Source organism: Phyllobates terribilis, unplaced genomic scaffold, assembly GCF_046119375.1.
Source record: "Phyllobates terribilis strain yellow unplaced genomic scaffold, ASM4611937v1 Scaffold_3__8_contigs__length_932513732, whole genome shotgun sequence".
In the NCBI taxonomy this organism is placed as follows: domain Eukaryota; kingdom Metazoa; phylum Chordata; class Amphibia; order Anura; family Dendrobatidae; genus Phyllobates; species Phyllobates terribilis.
The window spans coordinates 372,358,656-372,374,927 of record NW_027362763.1 but is presented as its reverse complement, the minus strand read 5'-3'; the positions used below and the strand labels follow the sequence as shown (position 1 = coordinate 372,374,927).

The following is a 16,272-nucleotide window of genomic DNA, read 5'->3' as shown; positions in this document are numbered from 1 at the left end:
CGCTCCTGGTAGATGCTACCGCCATCACTAAAGAGCAGAGGTGATGGGTTGGAAAGACCTTAATGCAGAAATCCTATGACATGTTGTTCTAGTAGCCCTTACCACTGCAGCCAATAAGAGAAATCAGCTGTCCTGTGAAAGAATGACGAGGTTATCACTTCTGGCACAAGACCCCTAATGCCTAGGCTGGATCCTGGGAGGATGTGGGGGGTGTAGCGTGACACTAGGAAAATATGGCTTAATTTGCTATTTTCACAAAAATTTTATTTTGACATTATGGCTGTTGCTTAAACACTCCAAAAAGATGGGTTAAAAAGCTTCTATTCAGCACTGTCAGCAGTTTTGACTTGTCAAAACTAACAAATAACTTTTGACAACTAGTCTCGAGATTGCCTAGGGTGCTCGGGTATGCCCAAAGTATCGCAGGTGCTCGAGTGACATGTTCGAGTCCCCGCGCCCGCATGTTTTGCGGCTGTTAGCCAGCAACAAAACATGCGAGGATTGCCTGACAAACAAGTGCAAATGTGGCACCCCAGGGGTCTGGTTTCCACAGTAACAGCAATGTTATGTCTGAGAGCAGGTGGGAGGTCTCTTGGTCAGGAATCCTATGCATGCCACACCTCCTGCCCAGTCCTGGGAGGGGAAGGACTTCCCCTATATAAACCTAGGGCTGAGGCAGGGTTAGTGAGTAGAGAAGAAGTAGAGACAGAGAAGAGAAGCAGATCTAGGAAAAGAACATCAGGAGCTCTGTGGGAGCAGTGCTATAAGGAGTCAGGGGCTGGCAGCTGCAGAGCTCGCCCTGACTGAGAAGCTATCACCGGACCTGGAGTCCGAGGCTGTGGGGACTAATCTTTACCCAGCAGCAGAAACCGCGCGGCAGGGGATTTCAGGTCCTCTGGCCAAGAAACCCGAAGGCACGGTCACACGCGTGGGACCAGCACCGCCGTCGTGGAGCGGACGCCACTAGAAGGCCCTGAGTCACCGGCCATACGGGTGAGCACCACACGGTACACTCAGGGACGTGGGCTACTTATACCCGCCTCTAGCAAGGTAGCCAGAAGAGTACAGTCAGTTTGGGAGGCCTACAACTCCGCCTGGCCAGGGGAGATCCCATCTGCTCAAGGACTGACCAGGCCCCGATCGCTAGCCAGTACTCCGGGAGGGTCTATCTTTATCACCAGTAAAGACCCTGAATTACACCGCATCGTCTCTGAGTGATTCCTGCTACCCCCATCATCCACGTCGGCTGCCCTGAGGCCATACCCCTCCCGTTGGGGGTGATACTATCACGCTGCACAATCCTACCACCGGCCTCAGCGGTCTGCCCTGCAGCGGCAGCTCCTTCGCTGCATTCAACGGGTGGCGTAGTCGTCCAACATCTACCGCTAATACATCGCCGCTCAGTTTGACTCCCTGGGCACGGACCGGGTCACCGCCACGAGACTACAACCCTCAACAGATCCGGCTCCGGGTAAGCTCCCGTGCGCGCGATGCCGCGCGACGAAGGCCCAGGGGTGCGTCAACTTTTGGCGTAGTCGGCAGGATCTCGTGCCCGCAACCACCGGGTACTGCGTGCCTGAAAAAGACTGTTCAAACTTACCAGTGGTGAAGATTCCCGCCATCCGGCGCCATCTTCTGTCTTCTTCCCGCCATCCGTGGAGTTTTCCCGCCGTTGGACGCCATCTTGAAGACGCCGCGCGGGAAGAAGAGGGGCGTGGACTCCGAAAGCGCGCGAGAACTGAAGCCCCGCCTCACGTCCGGACGTTGCGTAAGGTCCTGGAAGGAGCCCAGCAGACGCCGACGTCACAGGAGCGCGACGGAAGGTCCTCAACCCTGACGATCCACTGCGGAGCCGCGGCCTACGGAAGAGGATCATCGCAAGGTAGGCCACGGTCCACTAGGGGGGAGGAAGATGTCGGATACGGAGGAGAGCTTCACTGCCTCAACCCCCGCCAGCGCCACCGCTGCTGCAGTCATGCCTTTCACCATGCCCTATATCCCGGGAGCGGCCTGGCTACCCCAGTACTCAGGGGAGTCACATACCCTGCATGACTTTAGAGAAAAGCTGGATAGCCTCTTCCAGGTGTATCCCCTCACAGAAGAGCAAAAAGTGAGCATCCTGGTGGCCCAATTACCCGGGGCAGCCCAAAGGGAGGTAAAGTCCTGGCCACCTGGGGGAAGGACTGTTGCAGGGATACTAACCCGGCTGAGGGACACCTTTGATACCCGCACCTCAGCCGAGATCAAGCTTGGATTCTACGGGTGCAAGCAGCGAGCACACGAGAGTATAAGGGACTATGCCCTGAACCTACAAGAGGCCCTGAGAGCCATTAAGCAGACCGACCCTGACGGCGTGGGAGCTGATGCGCAGGCTTTGAACAATGACCCGGCTCCAGACCTGCACCATCAGGTCCAAGAGCTAGCTAAAAGCGTTGCCGCGCTAACCCGAACTGTGCAGTCTTTACAGGTTTCCACTCCAGGGAAGATCCAGCTGGCATCCGGACCGGAGGACATCCCGTGGCGTCGACCAAGGAGGACCCCACCGGCCAGAGGAAGACCCAGCGACCGATACGAGGACGGACAACCCATCTGCCGCCGCTGCAATCAACCCGGACATATGGCAAGGTACTGTCCTTTAAACTGGCACAACCTGGGGTAGAGGGCCAGACCCCAGGAAAAAGATCATCAGGCCCATCGAACTGGCGCGACAAATATGTGGGAGGACGTCCAGTCTTGCCCGTGGTACTGGATGGCATCCCCATGAGTGCCCTACTGGACACCGGGTCACAGGTTACCACTATCCCGTACGTGCTCTTCAAGCAGTACTGGAATGACTCGGATATCACCCGCTACCCTGACGACGACTTGAGTATCATCGCCAGCAATGGTCAGCCCGTGCCACAGATTGGATTTAAAGAGGTGACCATTAAAATCGGTAGAGTCGAATTGGCGGCACAGGGACTGATCATTGTAGACATTGACAAGCGCGAGAGTCACCCAAAGATAACTCTAGGAACTAATGTAATTGAAAATTGTCTTGCAGAGGTGATTTTCCTTTTAAAGCAGGTTGCCAAGAACGCCAGCTCCGGCCAGCAGCGAGTGCTCCAGAAAGAGATCCGGGCACTGATGCGACGGCAACAGATAGAACTCTCCGGTGGTGAGATTGGTAGCGTAAGAATGTGTGACCCTTTTCCTATTGCCATGCCCCCAAAAAGTGAAATGATGATTTGGTGCCGGGCAGCTATTGGTCTGAGAGGTAGAGATTACCAGGCAATGGTAGAACCAGTTTACTCAGACAGTAGGCCCACCATTTTGACAGCACGGGGAGTGGTCAATGTACGCCATGGGAGGGTGCCCGTTCGCATAATAAATATCGGGAAGAGGGAAGTGTACCTGCCCCGGTATGCCACGCTAGCCAAATTGTATACCATCAATCAAAATTCCATACAGTCCGTAGAACCCTTGCCTCCATCTTCCCCGGAGGAAAGTAACGGCTCTAAGGAAACAATGGAGGACTGGTGTCAGCAACTACATTTGGGTACTGACTCCACTCCCTCACACCAGAGACAGGGAGTCTATCGGGTGGTTCAAGAGTACGAGAGAGTGTTTAGTAAACACCCGTTAGACTTCGGGCGAGTCAAGGGGGTAGAACACCACATCCCCACGGGAGACCATCTTCCCATAAAAGAGAGGTATCGACCCGTACCCCCTGCACACTACCAACACGCCAAGGGGATGCTTAGGGACATGAAGGAGGCTGGGGTGATCAGGGATAGCTGTAGCCCCTGGGCAGCTCCACTAGTCTTAGTCAAAAAGAAAGACAACACCATGAGGATGTGTGTAGATTACCGGAAAATCAACCGTATCACACACAAGGATGCGTACCCCTTACCAAGGATAGAGGAGTCTTTGGCTGCTTTAAGATCTGCTAACTTCTTCTCTACCTTGGATCTCACTAGCGGGTACTGGCAGGTTCCTGTAGCAGAGGCGGACCGGGAGAAGACCGCATTCACCACCCCGATGGGACTTAGCGAGTTTACCTGCATGCCGTTCGGACTCTGTAACGCACCAGGAACCTTTCAACGATTAATGGAGTGCTGTCTGGGCCACAGAAACTTCGAGACGGTCCTGTTGTACCTGGACGATGTCATCGTATATTCCAAGACTTATGAGGACCACCTGAAACACCTGGCGGAAGTGTTCGAAGCTCTGGCAAACTACGGCCTAAAGGTAAAACCCTCCAAGTGTCACCTCCTAAAACCAAAGGTGCAGTACCTGGGACACGTGGTGAGCGCTGACGGAGTGGCTCCCGACCCTGATAAGATCACCGCAATTAAGGAATGGCCAAGTCCCTCCAGTGTAAAGGAAGTGCGGCAGTTCCTCGGGTTGGTAGGCTATTACCGCAGATTCATCCCCGGTTTCACCAAAAAGGCAGCTCCTATGCAGGACCTCCTGATAGGCCAGTCCCGGAAGGCCAAGAACCAGAAGCCGCCCTTCAAATGGGAGAAGTTAGAAGAAGAGTCCTTCCGCCAGCTGAAGATGGCCCTCACGGGGGATGAAATCCTGGCGTACCCTGATTACAGCCAGCCCTTTATCCTCTACACCGACGCAAGTAACATCGGGCTAGGAGCCGTACTGTCCCAGATCCAGCAGGGGAAAGAACGAGTAATCGCTTACGCCAGTCGAAAACTGCGACCCACCGAAAGAAACCCTGAGAATTACAGCTCATTTAAGCTAGAGTTCCTGGCAGTGGTGTGGGCAGTCACCGAACGCTTTAAGCACTACCTCGCTTCTTCCCGGTTCACCGTGTACACGGATAACAACCCGTTGACACACCTGGACACGGCAAGGCTTGGTGCCCTAGAGCAGAGATGGATGGCCCGTCTGTCCAACTACGAGTTCACAATCAAATACCGGGCAGGACGCTCCAATACCAACGCGGACGCCCTGTCCAGGATGCCAAACCTACCGGACGTAGGAGAAGATCCAGAGGGATTGGAAGAAGTCGAACTCCCCGCGTTCCACCGTCATGGGACTATCCAGTATTCCCATCGGGTAAGGAGTAAGCAAGCCGCTACGTTTAACCCCTTGCCTCACTACAACTGGGAGGAAACGCAAGACAGTGACCCTGCCGTCCGGCTGGTGAAGGAGATGCTGACTCGGCCAGAGGCTCGCCTTGACCCAGACGCTCCGGAGGAAGCCAAGCAACTGTGGGCTGAGAAGAGTCGACTGTTCCTTTACAAGGGGAAGTTGTGCCGCAGAATGGTTAACTCCCGGACGCATGAACTAATCTGGCAAGTAGTGGTGCCACGGAGAGACGCAGCCATGGTGATGGAAGCATACCACGACGGGGCTGGACACTTCGGATGGAAGAAGCTGGAGTTCCTGCTGCGTGGGCGGTTCCACTGGGTAGGCATGAGGGGAACCATCGAGAGGTGGTGCAGAGACTGTGGCCCGTGCAACCTAAGAAGGAAGGACCGTGCCAGCCAGAAGACTCCCCTGCAGTCCATCGTCACCCGGCAGCCGTTGGAACTGGTAGCCTTGGATCATGTAAAACTGACCCCAAGCAGAAGTGGCTACGTCTACGCGTTAACCATTGTGGATCATTACTCCCGGTTCTTGGTTGTCGTCCCCGTTAAGGACTTAACAGCTCAAACAGCAGCTAGAGCCTTCCAGCAGCACTTCTGCCGTCCACACGGGTACCCGGACCAAGTGCTGACGGACCAGGGACCTGCCTTTGAAGCGGAGGTCTTCCAGGAATTCTGCAATCTGTATGGCTGCCGGAAGATAAGGACGACACCCTACCATCCGCAAACTAATGGACTTTGTGAGAAAATGAACCAGGTGGTAATGGATCTCCTGAAAACGTTGCCCCTGGAAGAACGCAGTCTGTGGCCTGAGAAGCTGCCCGATCTGGTGGACCTATACAACCACATCCCGGTAGGTTCCACCAACTGTACCCCGGCTTACCTAATGAGGGCGAGACCTGGTAAGTTACCTGTTGACCTGGAAATGGGAGTCCTGACACCCGAGGACACTTCACCAGAGGCAGACTGGGACACAGAGAGGCAGCAGCAGTACCGGAAAGTACAGGAGAGCGTGGAGCGAAGTCTCTGTCAGGCTAGGGAAAGACAAGAGAAAACTTATAACCAGTATGCTCCCGCTGTTCCCCTGGTACCCGGAGAGCAGGTCTTGAAGAGGAAAAGACGGCTCCACAAGTTGGACGACCAGTGGGAGAAGGACCCGTACACCGTACTGCCCTCAAGCCACGAGAACCCGAAAGTCTGTACCATCAGTAAAGACGGAGGGGAGACCATAGCCATTGTATCCCGGGATCACCTGAAGAAGTGTCCTGAACAGCTACGGAACCCTGAAGAGGAACAAGAAGACCATCGACCCGTAGAGGAAAGGGAAGATATGGTTAGTACTGTGCTCGGAGACATCCCTCGGTCCTGGACTCAAGTCAATGGTGCAGTTGTGGTACCCGTCCTCACGTTCCTCCAAACAGCATCCCAAGTGCCTACGGAGCAACAGGTAGAGCTGGAAGAGCAGCCGGTCCAGGAGGCAGAAGACTCCACACAAGCAGAACAGGAGGATCAACCCTCTGCTTATAGTGAGCCTGCCGTACCCCTAGTGAGCCAAAGAGCCGGTAGACAGCTGCCCAGTTTACCCTTGACAGCTCCTACACACTGTAGTTCAGGGCTAGACAGTCAGCTCCGTAGGTCCACTAGGGCCACTAGAGGCCAGTTACCCGCACGTTGGAGGATTTGAAGTGTATAAACTGTTTTATTTGTGGTTACCTGTTTTTCTTGTTGCTTGTGTATAATTATGTGTTTCTAGTTATTTATAGGAGTCCTTGGTGGATTTACCGGGAATCCTTGTACATGGTTGGAGCGTAACCTAGGAATGGACTAAAGACTGTTAAGGACTCGGGGCAGGACAGACCCCTACCTGGTTACGTCTCCCTGTTTTGGTGAAATGGACACCTTGCTTTTCTTCAAAAACTGCACCCGGTTGCGGACACGCCGTGACCATCTTTATATGTTTTTCTTATTGTACTATTATTGTTTATACCTTGTTATGTTTAAAAAATATGTTTAGTCCCGGAGTACTAAATTTCACTAGGGGGGAATGTGGCACCCCAGGGGTCTGGTTTCCACAGTAACAGCAATGTTATGTCTGAGAGCAGGTGGGAGGTCTCTTGGTCAGGAATCCTATGCATGCCACACCTCCTGCCCAGTCCTGGGAGGGGAAGGACTTCCCCTATATAAACCTAGGGCTGAGGCAGGGTTAGTGAGTAGAGAAGAAGTAGAGACAGATAAGAGAAGCAGATCTAGGAAAAGAACATCAGGAGCTCTGTGGGAGCAGTGCTATAAGGAGTCAGGGGCTGGCAGCTGCAGAGCTCGCCCTGACTGAGAAGCTATCACCGGACCCGGAGTCCGAGGCTGTGGGGACTAATCTTTACCCAGCAGCAGAAACCGCCCGGCAGGGGATTTCAGGTCCTCTGGCCAAGAAACCCGAAGGCACGGTCACACGCGTGGGACCAGCACCGCCGTCGTGGAGCGGACGCCACTAGAAGGCCCCGAGTCACCGGCCATACGGGTGAGCACCACACGGTACACTCAGGGACGTGGGCTACTTATATCCGCCTCTAGCAAGGTAGCCAGAAGAGTACAGTCAGTTTGGGAGGCCTACAACTCCGCCTGGCCAGGGGAGATCCCATCTGCTCAAGGACTGACCAGGCCCCGATCGCTAGCCAGTACTCCGGGAGGGTCTATCTTTATCACCAGTAAAGACCCTGAATTACACCGCATCGTCTCTGAGTGATTCCTGCTACCCCCATCATCCACGTCGGCTGCCCTGAGGCCATACCCCTCCCGTTGGGGGTGATACTATCACGCTGCACAATCCTACCACCGGCCTCAGCGGTCTGCCCTGCAGCTCCTTCACTGCATTCAACGGGTGGCGTAGTCGTCCAACATCTACCGCTAATACATCGCCGCTCAGTTTGACTCCCTGGGCATGGACCGGGTCACCGCCACGAGACTACAACCCTCAACAGATCCGGCTCCGGGTAAGCTCCCGTGCGCGCGATGCCGCGCGACGAAGGCCCAGGGGTGCGTCACAATCCCCGCTTGTTTTTTTGGCTGTATAACATCCGCGAAACATGCTGCAGCGGGGACTCGAACATGTCAGTCAAGCACCCGCGATTCTGTGTGCATACCCAAGCACCCTAGCAAACTCGAGTAACAAGCACTTGCGCTCATCACTACTAGTCTCCAAAGAGTGAGAACTATATAAAAAGTTCTAATAAAGTGTCCACATCACGTCTGTCACTTTGAAGCCAAGAAGAGAAAATCGATTTCCAAGAAATAGTCATGCAACCCAATTGGATGAAAAATATGAAAATAATTAAAAAAAAAAAAAAAAAAAAAGATATATTATTATTAATTTATTTTTTTTTTACATTTCTTGCCCTTAGGAGCAGTACTTACTTGTCCACCCAAAGGACAGACACCAGTTGGACTTTATTCTTCACTGCCTTGTCCCATGTATTTTGACTGCCATCTTTATAAATGACGTGAGTAACTTGCTTATGGAATGTCTTTGAGACCTACAGATGCAAATCACCAACATTATTCAGTAGAAACGTCACCCTCTACAATAAGTATACAGCACAAATATAAAAGTTACACAACCCCCATTACACTGGGTCAGATGACACACAATCAGAGGATCTGCCCCATAAGCATGAATTACAGGGTAGAAGCAGTAAGAAAACATTTTCATTATACAGACCTAAGGCATGGAAATTGTCTGCAGACCTTCTATAAAGCCATAGACTGCTCTCCGAGAAGAGCGAAGCAGTAAAGCACGTAGTGGAGCACTTCTACCATTTGGGTCTAGGTCTCTTCATCTGACACATCATCATGACATTGTATGTTAAAATGAGCAGTATAATAATAATAATTTTTATTTTTATAGCACCAATATATTCCGCAGCACTTTACAATTTTAGGGGGGACTTATACAGACAATACAGAATAAGCATATCTCATATGGAAAGGGGTGAGGGCCCTGCTCGCAAGCTTACAGTATCATTTCATTGTACAATGGATCTACCCCTACAATATTCCACACAAAAAATAAAAAGGATATAGCCTATCTGCCACGAAGTATGATTTTTGATACGCTCACTTTCTATCGGTAGATGGCCAGGGTGCAGGGTGACAAAAAAAGAAAGAAACATCCAGTCTATTAAAATATAAAATGAACCCCTATGATAAATGGCGTAAAGAAAAAAAATCTTGAAATGCCAGAATTGCATTTTTATTTTTTTTTCGGCGAGGGGGTCACTGTACCTCTCTAGACAATACACTAAAAAGCAATAGATCAAAAAGCTGCATGAGCACAAGCCCTCAAACAGCTCCATCAGCAAAAAATAAAAACGTTCTGGGTTTCAGAGAAATGGCGCCGATCCAAGATTTCTCATACAAACAACTCCAAGTGGCGAGCAATGGTGGAAATAAAACGCGATTCTTTCAACACGTTTTTAGGGGCCGTATTTACGGCATTATTTGTGCAGTAAAAATTACCTGGCAACATGATTCACCAGGTCAGTACAATTACAGTACTACTAAATTATTATTTTTTTTGCAACTTCAGTGGATTAAAAAAACCTGTGACCCATAACGTTTTAATTTTTGCTGTCTATGGAGCTGTATGAGGCCTGAGGCAGCTTTTTTAGGCAAATGGTAGATTTTATTTGTACACACCATGGGCCTGACCTATTAAAGCTTTTAAGCCAGAATTCTGGCATAGAAAGCTTTGAAAAGTTGTACAATTTTGGCGCCACTCAAGACAGCGATAACATTTTTAGATTTTTGGCGTTCTCAAGCAATTTTCACCCAACTCCAACAAATGGGGCTGAGCTGGGACATTCGGCTGGCTGCAGAAAGTTACCTGGGCTGGTCACGTTATCTTTCGCTACACAGATGTGTCAGTGACATGATTTTGTGGCACTTACTATTATATAGATATAACAGGTTCTCCTCGTGCTCTTATTAGTGCAGCTTTACTCACAGACTGCACAGCTCTCCGGTCCATACAATGGCTAATGATAGAGGAGTACATGCTCAGACCTGTCCACCAGTCTCCTCCAATAGAAAAGCAGTTCTCATGTGAGATTTTCAATTGGACAAGACTGATGGACTGATCAGGTCACTTACTCCTCCATCATTAGCCATTGTATGGACCGGAGAGCTGTGCAGTCTGTGAGTAAAGCTGCACTAATAAGAGCAGGAGGAGAACCTGTCATATCTATATAATATTAAGTGCCGCAAAATCACGTCACCAACACATCTATTAAAATAAAGATAACGTGGCCGGCCCAGGTAACTCATTCTGCAGCCAGCAAAAGGCAGTGTAATACAGAGGCTATAGGAGGAAAATGGTGCAAAACGTATTAATAAAATACAATTGCAAAAATTATTTTTGCCTCAATTGAATGCATTTAAGAAGAAGAAAATTTTTCCCCAACAGGCGAACATCCCCTTTAATAAATCAGGCGCATTTGACTCCAACATGGCCTCTTATTAAGACTGGCACGAAAAACACTGGTCTTGATTGCTTTATTTCTGGGTAATTTTTGCTCTTTAATTTTTTCTTAATGGCATTTTCTGTGTGTAGCACAGTGGACATGAGTCCCGTCCCCCTCAAGAAGATGTTAAGGCAAGATGTTGAAGGTTATTTTGTGTGTAATGATATTTCTGCCTATGTTATAAAGAAAAGTATTTTATCCCTAAACGCAAGGCTGTCCCCAGGGAGCGTAGGAAGGCGGCCCTATAGGGGGAACAAGTGGGATGGCTATAGGGATAAAGGAAGTAGAGTTCAAGTAGCAGAGTGTGGAGTAGGCTGTGTGCTGGAGCGGACAGGTTCATCGGTTGTGGAACTACAAAGCTCAGCATGGAAAGAAGCTAGTTACAGAGGCGGCTGGACATCACAGGCAAGTGGGGACCCCTGCAGAATAGGAAAGCTTAGTCCAGGAAACCTACAGTCCAGAGGAAGAGGGGGACATTAGGAAAAGGTAGCGCCCTGCTTTGAGTACTAAAACAGGGAGCATTGTCTCAACGAGCGGCTCCTGTGACTGATATATGCCAAGACTCCGGATATTGGGATCATAGTTACACATGGACCCGTATGACCCTACCCCTAAGAAAACAAAGGCAATTCCAACTTCTCCCCATGCTCCAGGGCTGTGGAGTCAGTATAAAATGGACCGACTCCGACTTCTAAAATATATAATAAATTGGGTACAGTAGTTAGTAGTTCAATGAAGTTTGTGGGGAATATTTTTTCATAAGAATTTGGGAAAGTTATGAAATGTCCTATTCCTGATCTAAGGGTCTAGACTTCTAGCGGAGATGAATCTGTGCTACAGTAAATTTATCACTTAAACATGAGCCATGTATGAGGGAGTCGGTGTCATGGAAATTGAGGAGTCGGAGTCGGTTTGGCTTACCGACTCCACAGCCCTGCCATGCCCCCAGCGGTACCTTTTGCCGGGAACAAAATGCAAACTGTAACTGGGAATGGAGCAGGTGTATTATTGGGAGACGGAAAATGTACAACCTGTTATCCCCTGTTCACTAGTTTGGCTGTGTATAAAATGGACATTGTTTTTAAGACTGGTCTGGCTTATTCATCGAAAATGTAAAAGGGAGCGGGATTGCACTTAGTGATTCAGAAATGACAATGAAAGCAGCAGATCCAGGTACAATGTCGCACACACCCACCAACGACGCTAAATTTCCTGTAGCTGGCCCAGATGTGGAAGTGGCGGACCTATCACACGACTACCGCCGGGGGCCAGTTTACATGTGCAGGATGAAAATTTTCATAATTTAACGGATTGGACTTTAAAGGATGCAGCAATACCAAAATATACTTATTTTGTTATGAATTGTACAACAAGGGGAGGGGTTTGATTCAAACTCTTGTTTTATTTTCCTCTATGGTCCCCCTAGAGGACTACCTGCGATCAGTCCATCACTTGTACTATATTCTGCAATTCTTCAATATATAGTTTGTATCACTGTCTTCTAGGAAGCTCTGCCAAAGGCTGGTCTTCACAGGAGAAAAATTTGCATCTTACCTTCGCCCCCAGGTTAAGAAGTTGCTGTGAGAACATTTTGGAGTAATTTTCTGTGCGGTTGGATGACCACACATCTACAAATGCGATGACTCCTGAAAAGGACAAATGATTGTAGATGTCAGAAGACTGGAATGGCTTCTATTGTGCAGGCAATCCTCTCATCTTATCAGCTGGAATCTGAGGGCCAAAGGTCCCCAGTAACAGTCGTGATGCCATTTGTCACAAGAACATGGTAACCTCATATGGCCACTCACTGAGAATTCTGAATACCTCCCTGATGAATATAATATGTGATTATGATTTTTTAAAACAATTCATATGTGGACAAGAATAAAAATTACAAAGGAGAAATTCTTGTTGTCAACTGCAACCAACAAATCATATCGCAAATTCCATTTTGCTCTTAAAGGGAACCTGTCAGGTCAGATAACGCTATCAACCTGCAGGTATAGGGTTAATCTGCAGGTTAATAGTGTTAGAAAGTGCCCGGTCCCTGTACTGAAAGTGCAGCTACTGGGAGAAAATGAACTTTATTCCTCCTGGTAGCCGCCGGCTTTCAGTCATACTGCTCAGTACGTAGTGTGTGACGGTAGTACGCACTCTCTAGCAGTTTGACTGACAGCTGGCTGTGCATCAGTGCTGGGCTGTAGTCAGTGCTGTAGCGTGCACAGAAACGGCACTCTCGGTGCTGTGACCGCCTCTATGACTGAAAGCTGGCAGCTCCTGGAAGGAATAAAGTTCATTTTCTCCATGCTTCTGGTACAGCAGCCGGGCACCTTCATAATGCGATCGGTCTGCAGATTAACCCTATATCTGCAGGCTAATAGCATTAACTGACAGGTTCTCTTAAAAAATGAGAGTTGTGCTGTGATTGTTTGCGATAGGCAAAAGGGAAACTTTGTATTAGTTCTTCTATTCTGCCCCTACAGCATACATCCCAACTTTTGAAAAAAAGAGAGCTTGGGCAAATTTTGGCCCCACCCCTGGCCACACCCCAATCCACACCCATTTACCATTTCTTTCTCCTCTGGCAGGAGGAGTTGTCAGTGAAGCCTGGTAATGAGGAGCAGACAGGCCCTCATCGCCAAGCCTGGTATGCACGGCCCCCTCATCACTGCACACATGAAAAAAATAAACACTTCTCTCTTCTACCTTTCCTCTGCTCCAGCACTGCGTCCTGTCTGCCAGCAGCTCATGACATCACTGCCATGTGCCCTCAGATGCCGAGGTGAGCTGCAGGGATATTCACTCCTCTCCACACCGGGGCTATGGGCAAGAAGAGTGAATAGTCATTCTCCTTAATAGCGCACACAGCAGCAGCTCCTGCTGCAGCTGAGGGATCCTGTGTGCCCGCTACTAAAGATAATGAATATTCATTCCTCTCCACACCCATGGGAGAGGAGTGAATATTCATTCTCTCTAGTAGCGGGCACACAGGATCGTGGAGCCGCAGCAGGAAGCTGGCAGCTGCCTGCAATAGGCAGTGTGTGCTACTAGTGAGAATGAATATTCACTCCTCTCCCATGGGCGTGGAGAGGAGTGAATGGGCACACTTGGTAGCTGCAGGCTACTGCCTGTGCCCCCGCTCCACCGCCGGGAGAACAGCTGTGCCGGGACGGGACGTGGGACTGAGCCCTCAAAGAGGGACAGTCCGGCGGAAATCAGGACGGTTGGGAGCAATGTACGCCGTATGTGAGGCAGGAAGCACCGGACGCTACCTGTAAGGATGCCGCTCTCACCGCCGCCCGGGGACAGCTCCATGAGCTCCGCTGCAGCCGCCTCCTCTCCACACCCACCACAGCTTCAAACCTGACTTCCGCTGTGTGACGTCATCACTCGGCGCCGCTGCCCGGCTTCTGTACTGCGTGGAGAGCGCGGAAGTTGGTAAAGCGCTCATGTACGTGGAAGGCAGACTGCTCAGTGTCAGTGTGCTTCCCGCAGGAGCAGCTGCACGCCGGCCCCCTGCTGACTTCTGTGTGTGGGGCCATGTGCACTGCAGGTGAATGATGTCAGTCCGCCGGGATGGCTGTGTGCGCATGGAGAACAGTCACAGCCATCGCTCTGCAGGCTGGAGAGTATGGGACAGCTGTGACATTGTGGAGGAATGGGTTGTAACGATCTGATCACCTCTGTGCAATGTCTGATGTCAGGAGCCATATGTGGTGCATGATCTTATTTACCCCACTGATTCCATGGTTGTGATCAGGGATGGATTAAGAGTAGCAAGGGCCCCAGGCAGTTTAGAACACACACACACCTGATGTATGACGTGACATGTCACATGATCCCCTGTGATCATGTGATAGTTCACGTGAAATTAATTTGGCACAATATTAGTTATAATAATTTTTTTTATACTGTGTGCCCACTATGCGTTTTTTAAGCTTTTCCGCAGCGGCAATTCCGCTGCAGAAACGCTTAAAAAACGCTTGGTAGAATGTCTGCCATGTTCCCCAATGATAATCCGCATGTGCTGTGCACATGCTACGGAAATTTCCACTGCGGATTATCATTGCAGAAAAATCCACAAATCGCCGCCATTGACTTGCATTGGAACACATGGAATCCGCATCACTGCATATGTACATGCAGAATCCATGCGTTTCAATGTGCAGATGGTACCCGGGTTTGGAGAAGAGGAGACTCTCCTCCGGACCCGGGTACCATAGAACCTGTAAAAAAAAGAATAAAATAAATATTATACTTACCTTCTGATGGCCCCCGGTGTCTTTATCCGATGCGTCCTGGCTTGCCGGCAGATCGCGATGGTCTGAAAAGGACCTGCCGTGACGTCATTTAGTCATGTGACGGGTCACGCGACCGCTGACGTCGGCAGGCCATCAGAAGGTAATTATATATTTATTTTTTACCATTCTTTTACGGTCACACTATATAAATCCATGCCGGTTGCATGGATTTATATAGTGTGACCAAGTTGTCAAGCACTTTCCAAGTGATGCTAAAATTGCTTGGAAAGCGCTTGTCAACCCGCATGCGGAATTGCAAGTGAAGAACGATTCACATCCGCATGTCCCTGGCAGGAAAAACGCATGTACAATCCGCATGCACAATCCGCATGTACAATCCGCATGCGTTTTTTCTGCCAGGGAGATGCAGAAACGCTCAAAAAAAATCCAGAGCATTTCTGCATCGTGGGCACATAGCCTTACATTAATTGTATGACTCAATATTGAGCACACGTAGCCATCTATACACAGCAGGAGGCCGCACGTAGCCATCTATACACAGCAGGAGGCCGCACGTAGCCATCTATACACAGTGGGAGGCCGCAGGTAGCCATCTATACACAGCGGGAGGCCGCACGTAGCCATCTATACACAGCAGGAGGCCTCACGTAGCCATCTATACACAATGGGAGGTCGCACGGCGCCATCTATACACAGCAGGAGGCTGCACGGCGCCCCCCCAGAGACAGCAGGAGGCCGCACAGTGCCATCTATACACAGCGGGAGGCCGCACGGCGACCCACCAGAGACAGCAGGAGGCCGCACGGCGCCATCTATACACAGCAGGGGGCCGCACGATGCCATCTATACACAGCGAGAGGCCGCACGGCGCCATCTATACACAGCAGGGGGCCGCACGATGCTATCTATACACAGCGAGAGGACGCACGGCGCCATCTATACACAGCGGGAGGCCGCACGGCGCCATCTATACTCGGCCGGAGGCCGCACGCAGTCACGCACACAAACATATACAGACATATACAGTACAGGCCAAAAGTTTGGACACACCTCATTTAAAGATTTTTCTGCATTTTCATAACTATGAAAATTGTTCACACTGAAGGCATCAAAACTATGAGTTAACACATGTGGAATTATATACTTAACAAAAAAGTGTGAAACAACTGAAAATATGTCTTATATTCTAGGTTCTTCAAAGTAGCCACTTTTTGCTTTGATGACTGCTTTGCACACTCTTGGCATTCTCTTGATGAGCTTCAAGAGGTAGTCACCGGAAATGGTCTTCAAACAATCTTGAAGGAGTTCCCAGAGATGCTTAGCACTTGTTGGCCCTTTTGCCTTCACTCTGCGGTTCTGCTCACCCCAAACCATCTCGATTGGGTTCAGGTCTGGTGACTGTGGAGGCCA

General features: G+C 50.1%; 1 protein-coding gene across 1 annotated transcript in view; it reads right to left on the bottom strand.

Annotated features, from left to right (window-relative positions):
- Positions 1–14,020, bottom strand: part of MCPH1 (microcephalin 1) — a 373,975-nt gene extending 359,955 nt beyond the window's left edge. The window contains exons 1-3 of the mRNA XM_073675396.1: positions 13,873–14,020; positions 12,155–12,246; positions 8,496–8,614 (exon numbers count right to left, since the gene is read on the bottom strand). Of these exons, the coding sequence (XP_073531497.1) occupies positions 8,496–8,614; positions 12,155–12,246; positions 13,873–13,915 (254 nt within the window). The 5' untranslated portion in view covers positions 13,916–14,020. The remainder of the gene's footprint in view (positions 1–8,495; positions 8,615–12,154; positions 12,247–13,872) is intronic.
- Between the last annotated feature and the right edge of the window lie 2,252 nt (positions 14,021–16,272).